This window comes from Sciurus vulgaris (genome assembly GCF_902686455.1).
Source record: "Sciurus vulgaris genome assembly, chromosome: X".
Lineage (NCBI taxonomy): Eukaryota > Metazoa > Chordata > Mammalia > Rodentia > Sciuridae > Sciurus > Sciurus vulgaris.
Window position 1 is genome coordinate 17,390,803 of NC_136471.1, and position 18,989 is coordinate 17,409,791.

The following is an 18,989-nucleotide window of genomic DNA, read 5'->3' on the forward strand; positions in this document are numbered from 1 at the left end:
AAAAGACATCTATTCTCCCACCCCAATCCTTTTAAATCTTGAATCTTTGAATTCAGTGCTTGCCTCAAATGAGGAAAATCTACTTCTAAATTTCTTTATTCTTAGTTTTGCTCAGTTGCTTTTTTTTTTTTTTTTTTGACACCGAGGATTGAACCCAGGGGTGCTCAACCACTGAGCCACATTCCCAGTATTTTTTTATATTTTATTTTGAGACAGGGTCTTGCTCAGTTACTTAAGACCTCACTAAGTTGCTGAGGCTGGTTGTGAACTGGCCATCCTCCTGCCTGAGCCTCCCAAGCTGCTGGGGTTAAAGGTATGCCCACCATGCCCAATGACACTTATTTGCTTTTTAAAGTCTGCACTCAGGCAGTTTGTGTGCTGTTTTATATGCACATTTCTTCATAACATTCCCATTAACTGTAAATGACAAAACAAATATTCTGATATGCTCACAGATGTTTAGTTTGATCTTAAAACTTGCTTTCCTCCACTAAGTTTTTTGAAAAGGCTAAGTACTTGTTATCGTCAGTATTTGGGGCCAGGTGCTTATGAGAATGCTGGTAACTATTCCCCACTGACCTTCCAAGAGTATTCTATGCACATTTGAATCAGCACAAGCTGGACACATCCCATTCCTCCTAAAGGTACCACCTCCATGTACTTCATCTGAGAGGAGTTCTTCACTGCCAAGTTGGGTACCAGGTACCGTTGTTCCATCTGTTGGAACTATTGAACCAGCGTGTTCTATTCACAAATCCAAGGCAATAGAATCCCAAGCCTTCCTGCTGCTGATCCCTCATGTTTCCCCTTCCTTTCCAGCTTTTAGGTGCCCTCTTCCTGAGACACAGAGCCCTAACCAGGTCCTACAGATGAATACATTTCCTACACCACTGTTATCATGGACACTGCATATAGAATGAAGCTTTTAACAGCTTCAATGCCTAGAAAACCCAACAGTGCAGTATGGGATACTGTCAGTGCTACAGTTCCCTGAAAACCTGAGTCCTAGCCACAAGGGCTGCTTGTTTGCCACATGTGACTTTGTGCATATTGCCTCTCCTCTCTGACCCTTGTCTGTCAAATGAGGGGGGCTCTGGGCCCTTTTGATTCTGTGATTCCACCATTCCTAAATGCCACTCAACTGTGGCCAGGCCAGAACATCAGGAGATATGAAACAGGAGTTAGTGCCAAGCAACCAGAGGTGGAAGGCAAACTGTCCATCACTTGTGTGTGTTTATTTGTTCCAATTAGTTCTACATGACAGCAGAATGCATTTTGACACATTGTACCCAAATGGAGCACAATCTCTTCCTTTGTGCGCAATGCAGTCACACTGCTCATGCAATCATACGTGTACACAGGTAACAATGTCCACCTCATTCCACCATCCTTCCCACTGCCCCCATCAATCTTATCAGGAGTCAATTTCTTGTCACTTTTAGTGCCCCTCTCCTGCCTGGTTTGTTCAAGCAGGCCCCAGAACATCTCCCTTCCCAGCAATCCAGTTCTACAATCCTGTGGTAACAATGGTGGTCAGCTCTCCATGTACCATCTGCCACTTCTTTAAAGACATCATCTTAAATCTTCATGACAACTTTTGAGGTGTGGTATTCATTTTTACCTACAAGGACACTGCAATTTGTGCAGGTTGTCATTTGTTCCAGGTCACACAACTAGAAGGAGGCAGAGCTGGTATTTGAACCTAAGTCTCTGCAACTCTGAAGACACCCCCATACTGGTATGGGAGTGGAATTGTGTCTTGTGGCTTATAGGGTAGGTCAGGACACCTGAGAAGTGCCTTTGATGCTGGGGAGAAAGTTTTTGCTAACATAGATTACTTTTTATTAGATATCAGTCACTCCACTAAGCACTCATATTATCATAGAGTCTCATTTTAAAGGTTAAAAAAAAAAAAAAAAAAAAAAAAACAAGCTCAGAAAGGTCAAGGAGCTTTCCCAAGGTCTCATCACTAATAGAATGGCAGAGCAGCCAGGATTTGAACAGGCAACCTGGCTCCAGACACCATCCTATTTAGCCACAAATTGACCTGTTCTTGAATTCTGATCCCCTTTGAGGGTGAAGAGAGGTGAGTAGAAATTTATCCTCATTCCTCCTGAGCCTCATGGTTGTTGCTCCTTTAGCAAACACAATTGCCTTCTAAAGTACTGAGCACAGTGCATGAAAGTTTCTTTGTTTTGATGCACCCCTTTTAATGACAATGCAGTGTCACTAGAGGTGTGTGCAGGGTGTGGCTTGTCCCTTAATTGTTGTGTGACCTCAGGCAAGTTTCTCAACCTATCTGAACCTCCATTTTCTCATCTGGAAAATGGGAACCGTGGGCCCAGTGTTGGCTAGAGGAGCAGATCCAATATGTATGAGGTGTTTGCTTCTGAAGATGCTTAAAAGTATGAAGGGCAGGCACCACGTGATAAGCAATAGCTGAAGGCAGACACCTGATTGGCCTCCATATCTTGAGTGAAGAAGGTGGTGGGCGCAATCTGTTGGGAATGTGGCCAAGTGGGGGAGTGGTTATACTATGAATTTTAGGCAGTGTGGCTTTTTCTCAGGAGAGCTCAAGCCACCAGTTCAGTTCAGTTTGGTGGACTGGGTGTTAAGGTAACAGGACCAAGGAGGGAAAAGAATGGTCGAGGTGCTGGAGGCGGTCTACAACAGATACGGAGGGAAGTAAGGGTAGGAAGCTGAGAGGAGGTAGAGGCCAAGGAAGCAGCAAGATGTCAGCTTCCGGAAGGGCAGGAGTTCTGGGAAAGGAGGGTGAGCCTGGGTGCTGGAAAGGCCCATGGGCTGGCCCAAGTGGAGCTTGCAGAGGTGGAGGTCACTGGGGTGCAGTCATAGGCTCTCCTGGGGAGAAGGGCAAAAGTCAGGTGCCAAGTGCTCAAGGAAGCGAGTGGCTTTTCTGCCCCAGGCCCATCTCTGGGCTGCTTTTCCTTGCTGCAGTCTGAAGAACCTGCTCCCTTGAGCAGAGGGGAGAAGCTGCTGTCAACTCTATAATCCACCACCTCTGCTCCCTGGGGGCCCCAAAAGACTGGATGGACTCTTTGTTGATTTAAAGGTTTTGGCAGCTAATTTCTCTAGAGAAACACAAGGGGATGTTCCATGTTCTGAAAAATGTTCATGGCCATGCAAGGCCCAGGTTTGATCTCTAGCACCAAAAACCCAGACAGAAACCCCTGTGTTTTTTGACAGGTTTCTATTCCCTTCTCTGATGCTAAGTATTAGCTACCAAGGGATTCTGCCCTAGCCACGGGACCCATCAAAACCTAACACCCTCTCTTCCCTCCAACTCTGTTAGCTGAAATGCAATTTGAGGATGTACCCTTAGGGCCTGTAGAACCTTCAGAGCTAGGAAGCAGACACAGTAGCTCTCTGTTGCCCTGGGCCATACAGAACCGACCACAAGGGTGTGGGTAGGATGTGTGACCCAAGAACAGGAGCTTTAGATGAACAAATTATGCCAGTGTGTGGTGATCTAGAAGCTGTGGCAGCTGGGGAGCTATGCGCCAGATCAGCCTCTCACCTCTGCCCATACTTCCCCTAGCCCCTCAGCCCTCACAGGACACATGGGCCCAAACCACACGGAGGAACCAGGGTCTTATTAATATATGGCAGAGGCTGGGCTACAGTAGTGCTCAACATGGATTGTGGGCTCCAGTGGGCACGAGGGCAAAGGAGACAAGAGGAAGATCTTCTGAAGCAAATAGGGACCATGATTCCTTCTCAGTGACATGCCTCATCCACACCACCCTGGCCAAACAGAATCGACTCATCCCTTTTAAGAGCTACAAACCTGGGACATTTTATTTTGGGTCAGAGTGGTCTCTGGGATTTATTTTTCAAGTGGCGTTGTAGGTTTGTTTACGATTCTTATGTTCTGAATGACTGCACTGAACTGAGGAACTCTTGAAGAAAAAGTCACTTGGATCTCTGGTTTAGTACTATCAGCTTACAGCGTTTTTCTGAGCAGAATTAAAACACAGGAGACAAGTTCTTTCTATGCTGCTTTATTTCTGTAAGGATACACTGAAACGTTAGATGATAATATCTAATGACAAAATGTAGAAATGAGGCATTGGCTTCTATAACCACTTCTACAAGAATGTTAATATGTATTGTCATTACATGTTTACTTTCAATATTGTCTCATTATACTATGTAATATAATAATGAAGAATACAGTAAGTAGGTGATCCTGCATTTCAGGGAAGCAGGAAGTGGAAATCTGGTTCTGCCGGTGAGGACGGTGGCCTCCTCACTGCCCCAGAGATCCAGCTAAACTCTTAAGGAAAAGTCCTAGGAATCACAAAAGAAGGGACTTTGCAGTCCTGTTGAACACACGGACAAAGAGCAGACAACTACTATGTTACAAGGGATTCAACTCTTCACGGTTTTGAAATGTCATAACCACGTTGATGACAGCCCTGGTGCCTGCTCAGCTACCCCTCTCGAGTTTTGCAGTCACTTCTGTAGGATGAATCTCAAAACTGCAGGTACGTCTGAGGGGGCTCAAATATTGTCATGCAAGTTACCAAACCCATAAACTATTTTACTATTACTTAAAACAAAAATATCATTAATTAAAAAATATAAAAAGGACAGCAGGGTTAGTTTTGTTAAGCTTCCATAAGTATTTGCTGTGACACTGTTGCTCTGAAACAGGCTCGTTTTCTCAGGTCTGCTTACACTTTCCAAATCACCCGTATGTTCCATGTTTTAAAGTAGGAACACTCAGAAGACATGCCACACCAGGAAATCAAATGTTAGTACGGGGAAAGGTCAGGTGAGAATTACCATTAAGTTCAAATGTCAGTTTTCTGGAAATTCGTGTTAGTCGTGTGAAAGCACAAAAGAACAGAAGGAAAGTCAGAATTTTGATGAGGAAGTTAAACCATGCATTCCAGCAAGTTCTTTTCCTGCTCACAGAAGAGGGTGAGCAGTGAGTTGGAGCAGCCGCTGCAACTCTTGCATGTCGTGTCACTACACGGTGGGTCCCAGCTGAGCCACAAAAGGTATCTCAGTGGGGGCTTCATCACTTATGCTTCTTGCTTACATCACGAAGGAGCTAAATGGTTAGCGCTTTTCTGCTCTATGATAAACATGCAGAAGAGTCAATCTATCTAAGTTTTTTGTTTTTTTCACGGCAGCCATAGAGAAATGAGCTTTGCTGCAACGTTGCTTTTCGCTAAATCCTAGTATGATCACTGTGTGCCCTTATGTGAGTAATACTGTAAAATGGGAGAAAAGACAGAAGGAGCAACTTTAAAGAGGTGAAAGACCACTCTTCCCCTACGGATGGTGTTGGGCAGAGAGGGCAAGGACACAAAGAACATGATGCAAATTCCATTTTACAGGACAGGGGCCCCTGTCGATTTACAACTTTTTGGCACAGTCAGGGCAATACACTTGCTCCTCATGAAAAACAAAGCGCTTGTTGGCCAGATTCACGGAGCATTTTTTGCAGTGGAAGCAGTAGTCGTGCCAGGATTGTCCTTCATAGGCCACCACACTGGAGCCTTTACCAAACCCTGTGGAAAAACAAAAGAAAATGAGAGAGACAGCTGAATGAATACAGGTGAGGAAGCTGCGGTTCAGAGATAAAATGACGACTTGCCCCATTCACAGAGCCGACAGGCACGCAGAGCCGGTGTCTGGCCGGCTCCCAGCCGCCCCCTGCCACCCCTCCACCCGGCCACTCTACCGCGCACTGGCCCCACGCCGCCACTGCTCCCCACGCCGCAACCCTGCTACGGCTTTCAAGGACCTGAGAAAATGCCCGAGCTCAGCCAAGGACTTCCCTGATTTAAAGAACCCACGTTCCCATGCCACCGCTATCACCCTGTGACGCGCACGGGACCTCCCAGCATAACCAGTTTCTTTGATTTAGGTCAGGGCCATGGCATCAAAGTGGCCACCAGGAGGCAAACTTGGGCTGTTTGTGGGGTGTGCACTTACCGGGCCTCGAGGAGCTGCTAAGCTTCGATTTTTTCTATAAAGAACCACCACCCACGAGGGACAAGTCCTCTCTCCACCCGGATGCCTGCCCCGGAGGTTGGCGCTGGGAAACAGGGTGAGAGGCAAGCGTTTCCCGTGGCACACTGGGGGCTTCCTAGCTTTAGAGACTGGGTGGCTCACTCTTGACACAGTCCTTTTCCCTGAGGATGGCAAAAGTCTTCTCAAATGTACATTTCAAGGCTCCCCGGGGAGATGGGAAAATTGGAGGCAGGGGAAAGGGCCCGGGGCACGTGGATCGCGGCCGCATGATGAGGAATGAAGTGATTAGCTTTGCTTCTGATCGCAAAAAAATAAAAAAATAAAAAATAAACCCTGCCAGCAGGCACCTCTGCACTAGCCTTCAGCTACGGGGTGTTCTGATCCCAGGTTAGCGCTCTGCGTCCTCCCCAGCCCTCCCCCAACCCCATCCCTGCCGCCATCCCTCCCTTCCCCCCTTGCCTCCCCCAACCCCCCTGAGCAGTGCCTGCCCACGGCCTCAGGCTTGTGAACTCCTGGCATGGTTATTCAGCAGTCAGGAAGTGTTCTGTATTCCAAAGACTAACCTGACCTGGGGGAGAATCCAAACTATAGGGGGCCTTTGGGAGCACAGTGGCAGGGGCAGAAGGGCATTCTTTTGGGGCCTTTGTGGATGACACCGACGACATAGGAAAATGAGAGATGGTTACCATGCGCAAAACCTAGCCTGGCAGACTTAGCAAGGACTCTTTAGCCTACCAGTGATGGGGTTCTTGCATCCAGCACACTTCTTGGCCACAAAGTTCTTGTAGCAATCCACGCAGTAATACTGGTCCTCCACAGCGGTGAAACGCTGCCCAGCCAGCTTCTTAGAGCAGGTAACACACACAAAGCACTCGGCATGCCAGGGCTGATCCTGGTAAGTGATTCCTCCAGTTGTGATGGCCTAGACCAGGGGGTGTAGCACCGGATTCAGATTCAACAACCATTTTGTTGAATGCCTACCATGTGCCAGGCACTGTGCTGGGCGCGTTGGTATACAATATCTCCTTCGATCTCCACAACAGCCATGGGAGGCAGGTGCTATTATTATCCCCAATTTACAGATGAAGACACCAAGGCCCAGAGAAGGCAAGCCCCTCTGTGAGGTTCCACAGCAACTAAGTAGTGGAAGCAGGCCTCTGGAGCCAGGGCTTCCCTGGCTCAGGCACAGTGCCAGCCACCACGCTGCACCGCCACATTGCGTGCACATGCTGGCAGCCTGACTTGGTCATGGCACTATCTTCTTATCCCACAGTCTCCTCATCTGCAAAATGGGAATAATAATTCCTGCGTCACAGGGCTGTGGTGAGGATGGAATGGGATAGTGTGTGTGCAAGTGCTGTGCAAACAGTGAAACACTTCTAGAAACAACGGTCAATGCAGAACTCCCTTGACAACATACCTTCTTGCACTTGACGCAGTGCTTGGCAAACTTGGCCTCGTGGCAAGTCACGCAGTAGAAGTCTTCCCCTTTAGGGAAGAAGCTTCCAGTCCCAATGACTTGCTTGCAGCCGCTGCAGATAAAGCAGTCCTTGTGCCAGATGGTCCCCTTGTACTCCACGTTCTGGTCTCCTGCAGGGGGAAGCGACCGGATAGCCCCACTGACAGGCACTGCAGGGGGCTGCATCCACTCAGCTCCCCTCCCCTGGGCCCTCCAGAGGTGAGGGGATGCAGGCCCTGCAGTCGCTGGCCTCACACCTCCAACTAACCTACCGGTGTGCTACTTGCAGCTGTCCCAACCCGGGGATTTTTGTCATGAGCGGGGACCCCAGCAGTATTATTTTAGGATGAGATGCCTGAATGCCCACTCCCCCGCCTCTACCCGCTACATGGACTTAGAGGTTCAACAGGGGGCTGCCAGATTCACAATTACACCCCAGGAGGAAGCATGCTTTGATCACTTACTACACCCAAATGAGAAAGCGCTACATACTTTTCACTTCATTCTCTTGCCACAGGCTGTTCCCGCCAGTGTTCTTTAGTCTCCGAGTGTGTGCGTGTGTGCGAGCATATATGTGTACGCATATATACGTGTATGTATATGTGTACATATATATGCTAAAATCTCAAAGCAGCTCACAGCAACGTTAGCCCCACCATGACAAGCAAGCCCGCATCACGTCTGCCCTGGGGGGCCTCCTCCCTGGCAGCCCAGGGTGGGAGGGAGATAGTACCTGCCACAATGGCCTTGAAGCACCCTTTGCACTTGGGGGAGTCCTCCCGAGTGGCACACTTGTTGCACAGGATCTTGCTCTCCTTGGACACGAAGGTCTCATTGGCCAAGGGGTGAAGGCACTTGGCACACCGGAAGCAGGTGTCATGCCAGTAGCGGTTCTTGTAGTGCACCTCCTAGAAACCAAGCAGAGTGGGACAGGCCACTGTGAGGGGTGTCAGGGGCAAAGGCAGCAGCCTCCCATCAAGGCCACTTTCTGGAGGACTGGCTGACTACTGAGATGACACAGTCCCTTACACCTTGGGGATGCCCTGAGGTGAGTATTCTTATCCGTAGCAAGAGAAATACTGAGGTGAGGAAGAAAAACTCACAATTCCTGAAATACAGAGAGTGCAGGTTGAGCATCCCCAAATCTGAAATCCAAAATGCTCCAAAATCTGAAACTTTTTGAGAGCTAACATGATGCCCCAAGAGGAAAATTCCACAGCTGACCTCATGTGCTGGGTGACAGTCAAAACCCAGGCACACAACAGTTTATTCAGAGATCCCAAGGGGAAAAAAGACCCTCCCAGTCCCTTCCCCTACAATGCACACATTTAGCTACATGTATGCAACTATTTAAAATTTCAAATAACGTTACCGTCACATCACGTGTGCAGGATGTATATGAAACATAAGTGACTTTTGTATCTGGTCCTGGGTCCCATCCCCAAGATACTCATCATGGGTATGTAAATATTCCAAAATCCAAAAAAAAATTAAAATCTGAGACACTTCTGCTCCCAAGCATTTCAGATATGGGATACTCAACTTGTACAACCAAAAGAGCTCGCAAGGGCTTTGGTATTCCTCTAGTCCAAGGTGCCGTATCACACAGCTCAGGACACCAGGAACAGTCTCTCTGGGAATGGAGAGGCTGTCTCAAGGCCTCAAGATTGCTGCCCTGAGGAGAACTCACAAAGGAAGCTACTGTCACGGCTGCAGGAAAACTGCACTCCAAAGCCCAGTCTGTCCTGTTCACACCTGGGGATGACTATTACCTTGGAGTCGGCACCAATGGGCTTGCGGCATTCCACACAGGTGTTGGCGCAAAACTTGTCAAAACACTTCAGGCAGCAGTGGTGGCCGTCCTTCTGCACGTACTTCTTCCCCTGCAAGGGGTCCCTGCAGTAGTGGCAATCAAACTTCTCAGCCATAGTGCCCACCTTGTAGCTGGAGGGACCTGTAGAGGCAAGCCAACAGAACAAATGACCAAAGGAAGGGCTAGGGCACTGTACTGCAGAGGGTCTGGGAAGCAGCTGTGCACTGCTGTGAGGCCAACAAAACCTTCTGAATCCGTGGGATCTGGGGACTGGGGCCCAGCTTCCGCTGGAGACTGACTGGCTATCCAGTGCCAAGGCAGCAGACACTTCACTACGATTCCCAGGAAGAAAGTGTCTCTGAGTGGAGCTCCCCTGAGTGCCAGAGGCCAAGGGCCAGAGACTCCCTAGGGAGACGGCAGAAATCCCTGCTGGGACATACCACTATGCTGACTCTCAAAGGGCACTGAGGGAGACAAGGGGATCAGAACTTGTGCTGGCTGGGATGACTACACGGGGATTTTGGAAGAAGAGGTCATCGTGAGCAGTGACCTGAAAGAGTGGAGGAGTGTGATGCAGCAGGCAAGGAGGAGGAAACAGTCTCACACCAAGAAGAGCACTGGGTAGCAGGCACACTGTGTGCACACAGCAGCTCCTCAGGGGAGATGCACACACTGGCAGCCCAGGGCGGAGGAGGCAGGGGCCAGGCCTGAGCTCCAAAGGCTGCCACGGTCACCATGTTACAAGACAGACGCCTCCCTGCCAGCTTTTGCCCCTTCCTTTTTTACTTTCTAGGTAGAAAAAGTATTCTCCACAGGCCTTACCATCTTCCTATCTGTGCAAATCTATTCATTGTGAACAAACACTTAACAGCTAACTCTGTACCATACTAGGTTCATAAATTCCTCACTAATTCATTTAAATTTACTTGAAATCTGGAGAAATGTTTTTTTTAGTCCCTAAATAGATCCCAAAAAGTTTTACCCCCAATAGTTTACTGACTGTTGAGGCACGAGCAATAGGGCCAGAAATTTATCAAAATGGCATTCTTGCCTGGCACCAGCAAGTTTCACAACTGAATTATGTTGTCACAGTGAAGTGTGGTTTTGTGATATACCAAAATCAAATCCCTGTTGGGCCAAGCAAGTGAGAATCAGTATATTCACTAAAGTACATTCACCAACTGGGGCACCTGCTCTTTAAAACACTGCAAGTTTAAAATACAATGTGGAAAAAACAACTTTTACAAAGATTTGAGCTGATTATCCCAAGAATCCCTGCACTCCCTTCCTACGAACAGCCTCCACTCATTCCCCCAATTCCACCACAGTCGTGGCCCTAGACAACGGGCCAGAACAATCCCAAGGACTTCCAAGGTCCTCCGTGGCCCCTTTGCCAAGTCATTTTCTACAGAATCCTGTACCTGGGAAGGATCCAAATATGAGTTTCTATTAGCTCTCGATTTCTTTACATACATGCTAATTTTTCCTCTCCTTCTGAAAAAGAATCTGTACACCAGTAAACTAAGAGCAATTATTCAATTTGTGCAGGAAACACTAGAACTCAGACTATTTTATTTCAAACTATCCACATACATGGTTACCAAACATCTGGAGTGTAATTTAGAGAGAAAGAATGAGGGAAAATAAATGAGCAGTTGCCTGCTACTCACCGTAGCTCTCCCACCAACCGAATGGCCCCAGACTTCCACTTTGGGTTCCATTCCCAGGTTTTTTTATACAACCACATGTCCAAGTTGTTTGGATCCTGTTGCCAGCGGCAACCAAACAGCAGAGAGTGAGCTAAGGAAACCACACCCTGTGTCTGGGAACCCGCCTAAGCTCAGGCTGTTGAACTCTCACTCAGACCCGAGTCAGTCTCCGCAGCCAACCTCCAAACAAGGGAAACTGGGTCACTGAACACACACAACACCTTCTGCCTCTTGCGGACACACATCCAGGCCCCCACGTCTCCAGAGAGCTGGCATGTGTAGTAAATGAGTGACATTCTTATGCGAGGATAGTTGCTTGGACAGTTGTGTCCGTCAAGAGACAAGGAAGACCACAGAATGGTTCTTACTTGCACTTTTCCCTAAAAGGAATATGGAGATGTTCCCTTGTGTGACTGGATTAGAAACCAAATATACACACACAGTGAACCCGGGGCCTATTTCCTTGAACTGTGCATTGTTTATGTAAGGCAGCTGTTCAACTGCCTGTGGCTCCACGCCTAGAGACAAAAGTACCTGTCACTGTGACAGCATGTGGAAAATCACTCTCCCTCATCCATTCTCACCGGCCTTTCCCATGTCATATGAGATTCTTGTCTTCCCTTTGCCATACTGAAACTGTGCTCTCAACAAAGATTTGCTTTCTCGGTAAGAAGCTAACTTGTGAGATCAAATAAACCTCCAGTAAGAGTAAATGCCAGGAAATTAAATTATCAGTGGCTCCTAGATGCCATTTGGCAAAAAAACAGAATTTGTAAGATTAGCCAGCACTGGCCTCCTACATGGCCAGGAAGCACAAATGGGTTGGCCCTTCAAAGACTCTCCTCTTGGACCATATTTGAAAGTCCCTCTCACTCCCTTACTGAGGTCTCTATTAAGAATACAACTTCGAACCTGCTCATTTTAGATTCTTTTAATGTCTATCAAAATAGAAATTGGATTCCAAGCATGTCTACATTAAGGTGCAATACACAACCCCATCGAAGGGGAGTCCTACCTTTTGGTAATTTCTGAATTCTAGCTTTAAGGTTAAAATACAAGTATCCCCATTATACAATAGAAAAAGAAATACTAGGAAACACAAAGAATTTCAGTTAGATGTATCTATACATTTTGAAGAGAAGGAAAACTGCAGTAGAGTCACAACACCAAAGATACCTTAACTCCAAACCTTTCTCACTTTAAAAGCACAGGCTTTTCATACTATTCTCAGGGCCAAGGTTTCAGTGCTTACTTTCATGGTTTTAGAACAGGACTCACTCAGTTTGTAGGCACCCAGATGATGAAATGATCCATGGCTCACCATGAATGACGGAAGTCCAAAAGGGTATTGAAAATGTCAGTCAATGATACAGTGCTCTGTATCATTCCTATTTTACAGGGTCTTAAGTCAATCAAAAGTTACATTAAATGAGTCAACTCCAAGTTAATGGTGCCTATAAGAGGGGTTTCATTTGTTGGGATTTTTGAGTCCTGGCTGCAGGCAATATTCTTTTTCTATTCTGCAAGTGTGAGAAATCTAGGGTCACATGGCATAATGAATCCTACTATTATGTATAGTTACAATGCACCAGTGGGAAAAAATAAGAAATCTGGGGTTATTTTATGTTTCCCACCACTATACACTTAAGCCCAAACTCTGCATCCAGATAAAGAAACAGATTTCAAAGGGCATATTTTAGAATTAATTTTGACAGTTGACTTAAGTCATTTTTATGTGTGTGGAAACACATTAATCAAGATAAAACAGGCACTTCTAGGAATGTTGGCTTTATTGCCTAATAAGTAAATAGTCTAGAAATACTTAAAGTATGTTAACAATGTCTATGTCAAATTCATGAACTTTAGTACTTTTTGTTTTTGAAACAAATCTAAGTGGAACTTTGGGCAACCTGAATTAGTCCACCTCATGTATTTCTCCTTGATTATTTGGTACAAAATTACTTCCAACCCTCACACCATGTGCTTTAGGATGAATCTGGAGTAATACCCATCCTACAGGTAAGAGAGCTACTACACTAACTTTCCATAAAGGAAAGAGGATGTGCACAAGACCAAAATGTTTTGCTAGGAATTATCTTCAAAGGGGTTCACAACTCTGAGCTCACAAGCTGATAAATGACAATGCTGACAGAAAAGCTCCTAAAGGACAGAATATCCCAAGTGGTGGGCACAAGGGTCTGAGCCACAGTTCAGCTTTAGCTTCATAAAGAGAGAAAAGCTTGCACTTCCCTCCCTTATCCTTTATTAGAAATAATCCGAGAAGAAAAGAAGGATGATGATGACATTTCCACTCTTCATGGGAGCTCTATTGACTTTTACTGAATTCACAAATTCTTAAGCACTTTTCCCTGGGGAATGATTTTTTTTTATCCCCTTAGCAATTTCTATGTACATGAAATGTGAAACCTTTTAACCTTCCAAACTTCCAGACATGTTTGCCTTGACCTATTGCTGTTATCTGGGAAAGGACATGACATCCATCATTAAATAACACATTTGCTACATATAATTACAAGGCTACTTCCCTTATTGCCTGTCTTTGTAGAGGACATGTTTGCCCTAGGGTAGGCTCTTGGACTCATTTTAACATCTCAGTGTGGTACTGTTCAGTACATAGTAGCAAGGTTTTTGTCACAGAAAATTCTGTACTACACTAGAAATTCCTCAGAACATTCTGTTGATTGACAGATGGAAATAAGTCACCACCACTAAGCTTCTAAAACTTCACTGCATGGATGGTCATGCAAAATGGATTCTGATCCAATGACCTGAGCCTCTATTTTTGGCCATCTGAAGTCCATTTCAGGGTAACACTGATTCTTCTTCTGTGAGGATGTCTCACTCTTTCATGGCATAGATATTCTCTGTTTTCATGGACCAACAAACTTAATGCAATACAAAATGCTACTTCCTGGTTTTAAAAATCATCTGTGATTCTGAGGTGCAGTAATCTAACCTACACTTTCCAGTCACTTGAGCTGTTTCCTGATTTTCCAAGAAAACTCTGAAATAAATGCATTTAAGAAAAGGCACTCCCAAATCTTAGTTAGAATGCACTTAGAAAGGTGGCTAGGGGACCAAATTTTAGATACCTATTCCAAGATGGTAGACTTTCTTTTTATTCTGTTTCTTTCAAAAGACCCATCATTCTTCACTTAACAAACGAGCTCCTTCTCTTCAGAAAAAACTGGAATCTATATTCAACTTGCTAAAAGGTGCCTGCACAAACCTTAATATTGCAATAAAGTTCAGGCTTTCAAAATAATCGTGTATGCAAATGAATAACATAATATTGCAAAATATTTTTTACTATAAACCTCTCATTAGATTCAGTCTGTATATGTATTTTCTCAGGTGTTTCTTGCTAACGCTCATTTTTTTCTTCTTGCCTGAAGGAGAAAGTGAGTACTATGACTAGGTAGCATTTTTTCTAACCATTCCTTTCCCTGAGTGCTACAATGTACAGTGTAAACAATTAACAACAACCCAAATGGAAAAAATGCAGGTTATTTCTGGTCTGTTGATGGCTAAGTCCAACATACCGGCACAACAGTGACTCCATGTATAAATAAATGTTGGCTTCCAGAGAACATTCAACAAATGGAAGGAGCCTCAGCTGATGAATAGGACACTTGTCATAGATGTGCAAATGCACCTGGAGGTGTCATCAAACATTTGGGAATAAATACCCAAATAGCTTCAAGGCGCTGCAGCTTGGTGAGTCATGGCTGAAAAGTGGTCTTTCATAGACTCTTGTAGAAAAATTAGCAAGTATTTTTCCCTTAAAAACAACACGTACAGAGTGATTCAATGATATTAGCAACTTTACTGGTAAGTTACGTTTAGAAAAAAACATCCCTGCTGGATACCTCGAGAAAACCATTTTAGATTGTGTTTGGTGTCAGGATGATTGGATAAAAATTATTAAATTAAACGTTATATGCCAATGAACTTGCCACAGGCCAGGGTCTACCTTAGTACCATTTTTTCAATATGTGAGTTTTATCTTAATGTTGTACATACTACTTGCAGCGCATTGCATCTTTCATACAGGAAAAAAGTGATTGCAGCCCGCCAGCAATAGAACATGTGTTTCCAGTTTACCCAGTTGCAGGCAGTCATTTGGTGGTCATTAAAAGTACAAAACGTTCAGTTCAACCTCAACCAAATCTTTTGACTACCATTTTTCAGTTATTTTAAGAAGTCAATCCAGTTTGATTGCTCCCTTCTCACCCCTCTCTCTCATTTTCCATCCCTACCCTGAGAAAGAACTAGAGGGTATATGCAGCTCACTGGACAGTGACTGGTAAAGGGTCCTAATGGCTATATGATATGGCAAATGATCTTATTTCCCCCTCCACAACTCCATCCTGGCCTTGACTTGAAATGTCAAAGGGTAAAAAATTCAATCTACATAATTTTGCAGACAAAGTGTTCAGGGTCCTTGAAATGTTCTCTTAGCGTGTGGATTTGCTCACAATGGATTCCGATCCAATGATCTGAGCCTCTATTTTTGCCCACATGAAGCCCATTTCAGGGCAACACTGATTTTCCTTCTGTGAGGACCTGTCTTCTTTTCATGGACCTAGTTATTCTCTGCTTTCATGGACCAATGAACCTAATGCAATATAAAATGCCATTTAGTGATTTTTAAAATCATCTAAAAGATGTGAATAATTGGTCTAATTTAAACATGATTAAAGCCCCCAGATTCAGGTAATCAAAAATAACAGGACTTGGTGTAATTTAAAACCCAAGATTGAGTTGGGGTTGTAGCTCATAGCTCAGTGGTAGAGCACTTGCCTAGCAAAGCATGAGGCACTGGGTTCAATCCTCTGCACCACATACAAAATGAATAGGTAAAGTGGAGGTATTGTGTCCATCTACAGCTAAAAATATTTTGAAAAAAATAAAACGCAAGATTGGACATGCCATAAATATTTCACCTTTTAAACTTATTTTCCTGTCATTAATTAGTAAATAAAATGGAAAGTTACTCTACTAGTTATTGTGCATTCAAGGTCCATTATGACAAAAGGTACATCTTCCCAATTTATCTACACCCAGAGAATCTGTTTGTTGGTCAATAACCACACTCTCAGGCATGTGGCACCATGTTTGTAAAATACTTTTCTGGGGGTTGGGGAAAAATATCCAAACAACTTCTGAACACTTGGAGACAAAGCAGACATTGCATTCCCATTAATTAAAGTAATAAACTCCATCACAGCATATATGCCTTAAAAACCAAAAGGATTACCATTGTTAAAATATCAGCAGATACAAGTTTTCAAAAACAATTTTCCCCAAACATTACCACCAATAATTACTTTGGCCCTTAACCTGAAAGCTGGGAGACAGGACAAAGTGCTTGCTTTCTTCCCAACTGTCTTACTTCACCAGCTCCAGAGCAGAGGGCAACAAGAGCAGCCGCCACATTCCAGGCCTTGGGGAGACACACAGCAGGCTGACTTCAGAAAACTGGGTTTCTGTCCTTTAGCCCCTATTCCATGGGTTTCTTGTCTACGGCCAAAGGGCTTCCATAATACCAGGTTACAAAACAAGATGACTCACATGGTCATCACAGAGAAGGGGACCCAAAACTCTGGCCCTGTTTTCCATAAGAACAACTAATGATGTATTTGTCATATCAGAAGGATCTGCAGTTATTCTTCAGGAACATTAAAAATATTGTTCAGGGCTGGGGTTGTGGCTCAGTAGTAGAGCACTTAGCATGTGTGAAACACTGGGTTTGATACTCAGCACCACATAAAAACAAATAAAGGTATTGTGTCCATCTACAATTAAATTTTTAAAAAAAATTAAAAATATATATTGTTTAGAAAAAGCAAAGCTAGAGTTTAAGTCATTATGGGCTTTCTTACTTACAAATATCCCTCCTTTTCCCATGTTCATTTTATCTTCTCCAAATACCTTAAGTTAGATTTCAAGCACCGTCAAGATGAAGAGTTGTATCTTATAAATAACCAAAAATTCCTAACGAGTTCCCCTCTTTTCTCATACACTCTTATAGTTTCATAAGACATCCTGAAAAATGTAAAATATCATCATTTATATTTTTAAATGTCAAATGGCTAATTCTATTTAAGTAAATCTTTTGTCTTTGACATAGCATGAAAAGGCAAGTATGAAACAGACACAAACTATGATTTATGTACTATTTCAATGACTAAAATCACTTAATTGAAAGTTATCTTTTAGTCAAATAATGAGAGTTCACTGCCTTAAAAAAATTGTGCTAAAGAGAAGAGAAAGAACATGAGGATTTTACCTGAGTGTCTATGAGAAGCCATGACTTAAAGACCAAGTTCAGCAGCAGCACCTAGATCAGTCTTCCCTCAATCCCAGCTGATAGGACTGTGGCTCATTTGTGAACATACATTTAAGGGGAAGCAGCTCACACAAAAATAACCAAGAGCAGATGTCCCACCCCTCCCCAGAGATCACAACCTTAATCCCACTAGAAAATTCTTAACCATTTTAGGTGATCCAAGGGAGAAGAATAGGACCCAGTAAAAATACCAAACGCTACATATAAATACCTGTGGGGCTACTCAGCATCCAAATTAGCTCCAGAGCCAGAGAGGCCACATAGAAAGTCATCCCCGTACCGGAATAAAATTTGGACTCAGCTCTGACATAGCTTAACGCTGAGCCAACCTTATTAATCTACTTTATATGCCTGAAGAGCTTGCATTTGGCCCTATAAATAATGCATTTTTGTGCTGTTAATGATAAAAGTAACTAAGTGATAGACCTTTGTTACCAGTGTAATTAAACAGGATTAGACACTACGACTATAGAGATTAAGGGTATTATAGATGCTTAACTCAATGTCCTCCTTGGTATGTACCAGAGATCAGCAGAAGGACCGGCTGAAGGAAACAATTCTAGCCACCCTATCTCCCCAACATCAGATAGAAGAAAAGAGAACGGGGATGTACACATGCATATCCCTGCTACACACGCAAGGAAGACTATCCTACCTACTCAATCTCTCATTTTATTTTTACTGCATGGGCAATAAATATAAAAGCATGAATGAAAATAAAGACACCAACCTCACATGTTATAATGGCTCCACAGACCATCAAGTGGCTGGAGACTGGCAATCAGGAAGGAATTCTAGTAAAAGCCTCCAATTCCCTCCAGGATCCCACCAGCACCAGCCACTCCTCCTATGGCCTCATCCCTGGATGCCTGGCACTGGCACCCTCTTCACTGGCCTTCTCACTATTCTCTGCACCCTCTTGGTACAGACCCTCTCCTGGCTGCTCCTCCAACCACTACATGTCTTTGCTCCAAGCCACTGTCAGCAGTCTCCTCTGACCACCCTCAAGGTTCAAATCCCAACATGCTCCTTCCCTTTCTTCTGCCATTTCTTGTCAACACGATTATTATCCACAACTCATTGTTCCCCTTCTAACACAGCAGGCATTGCACGGATCTCTCACTTGTTGTCTGAGTCTTCCCTCTGCTCCAAGAGGGCAAGGACTTGGTGGTGGTGTTCGCTGCTGTGGCCCCAATACCTAAAACAAAGTGCAGCTCCCAGGAGCCTTTCAAAAACCATTTGTTGTAAGAATCAAACAAAAAAAGCCAACAAATGTCAACTAAGCCTCCAAAAACATAAAAGCTACCAAGAATCCTTAAAGTGGTTTGGCTACCAAACTTCAAGGCAGGCAGATGGCTTTGACTCTGGGACAGGCCCTGGGATGGAGACCTTTATATCCACTGTCTTATCTAATAGTGCAAGTCCCTATTCACAAAGTTCCCTACCGGGCTGAGGGCTCCACACAGTGCCTGTCTTATCTTTGTGTTCCCACAGAATATAGTAGGCGAATGCTTCAGAGATAAATGAATGAGTTTCCCAATTCTTATGCTCTTGGAGCAATCCAGGAAAAGTTATTCTAGGGGATAACTGAAACTGTCATTAACTTATGGTTAGCTGGAAAATAGCATA

At 44.5% G+C, this 18,989-nt stretch overlaps 1 protein-coding gene across 5 annotated transcripts in view; it reads right to left on the reverse strand.

Annotated features, from left to right (window-relative positions):
* Positions 1–4,003: 4,003 nt before the first annotated feature.
* The window catches only part of FHL1 (four and a half LIM domains 1), a 58,104-nt gene continuing 43,118 nt past the window's right edge, over positions 4,004–18,989 (reverse strand). Inside the window, exons 1-8 of one of the 5 annotated variants that reach the window (XM_079124693.1) lie at positions 17,301–17,428; positions 14,551–14,789; positions 9,238–9,419; positions 8,199–8,373; positions 7,427–7,596; positions 6,742–6,928; positions 5,968–6,167; positions 4,004–5,540 (exon numbers count right to left, since the gene is read on the reverse strand). In XM_079124693.1, coding sequence (XP_078980819.1) covers positions 5,457–5,540; positions 5,968–6,167; positions 6,742–6,928; positions 7,427–7,596; positions 8,199–8,373; positions 9,238–9,393 — 972 coding nt within the window. In that variant the 5' untranslated portion in view covers positions 9,394–9,419; positions 14,551–14,789; positions 17,301–17,428 and the 3' untranslated portion in view covers positions 4,004–5,456. Of the gene's footprint in view, positions 5,541–5,967; positions 6,168–6,741; positions 6,929–7,426; positions 7,597–8,198; positions 8,374–9,237; positions 9,420–10,948; positions 11,031–14,550; positions 14,790–17,300; positions 17,461–18,989 lie in introns of those variants that run through there. The other 4 variants (XM_079124691.1, XM_079124695.1, XM_079124692.1 and 1 more) reach the window with 4 other exon arrangements.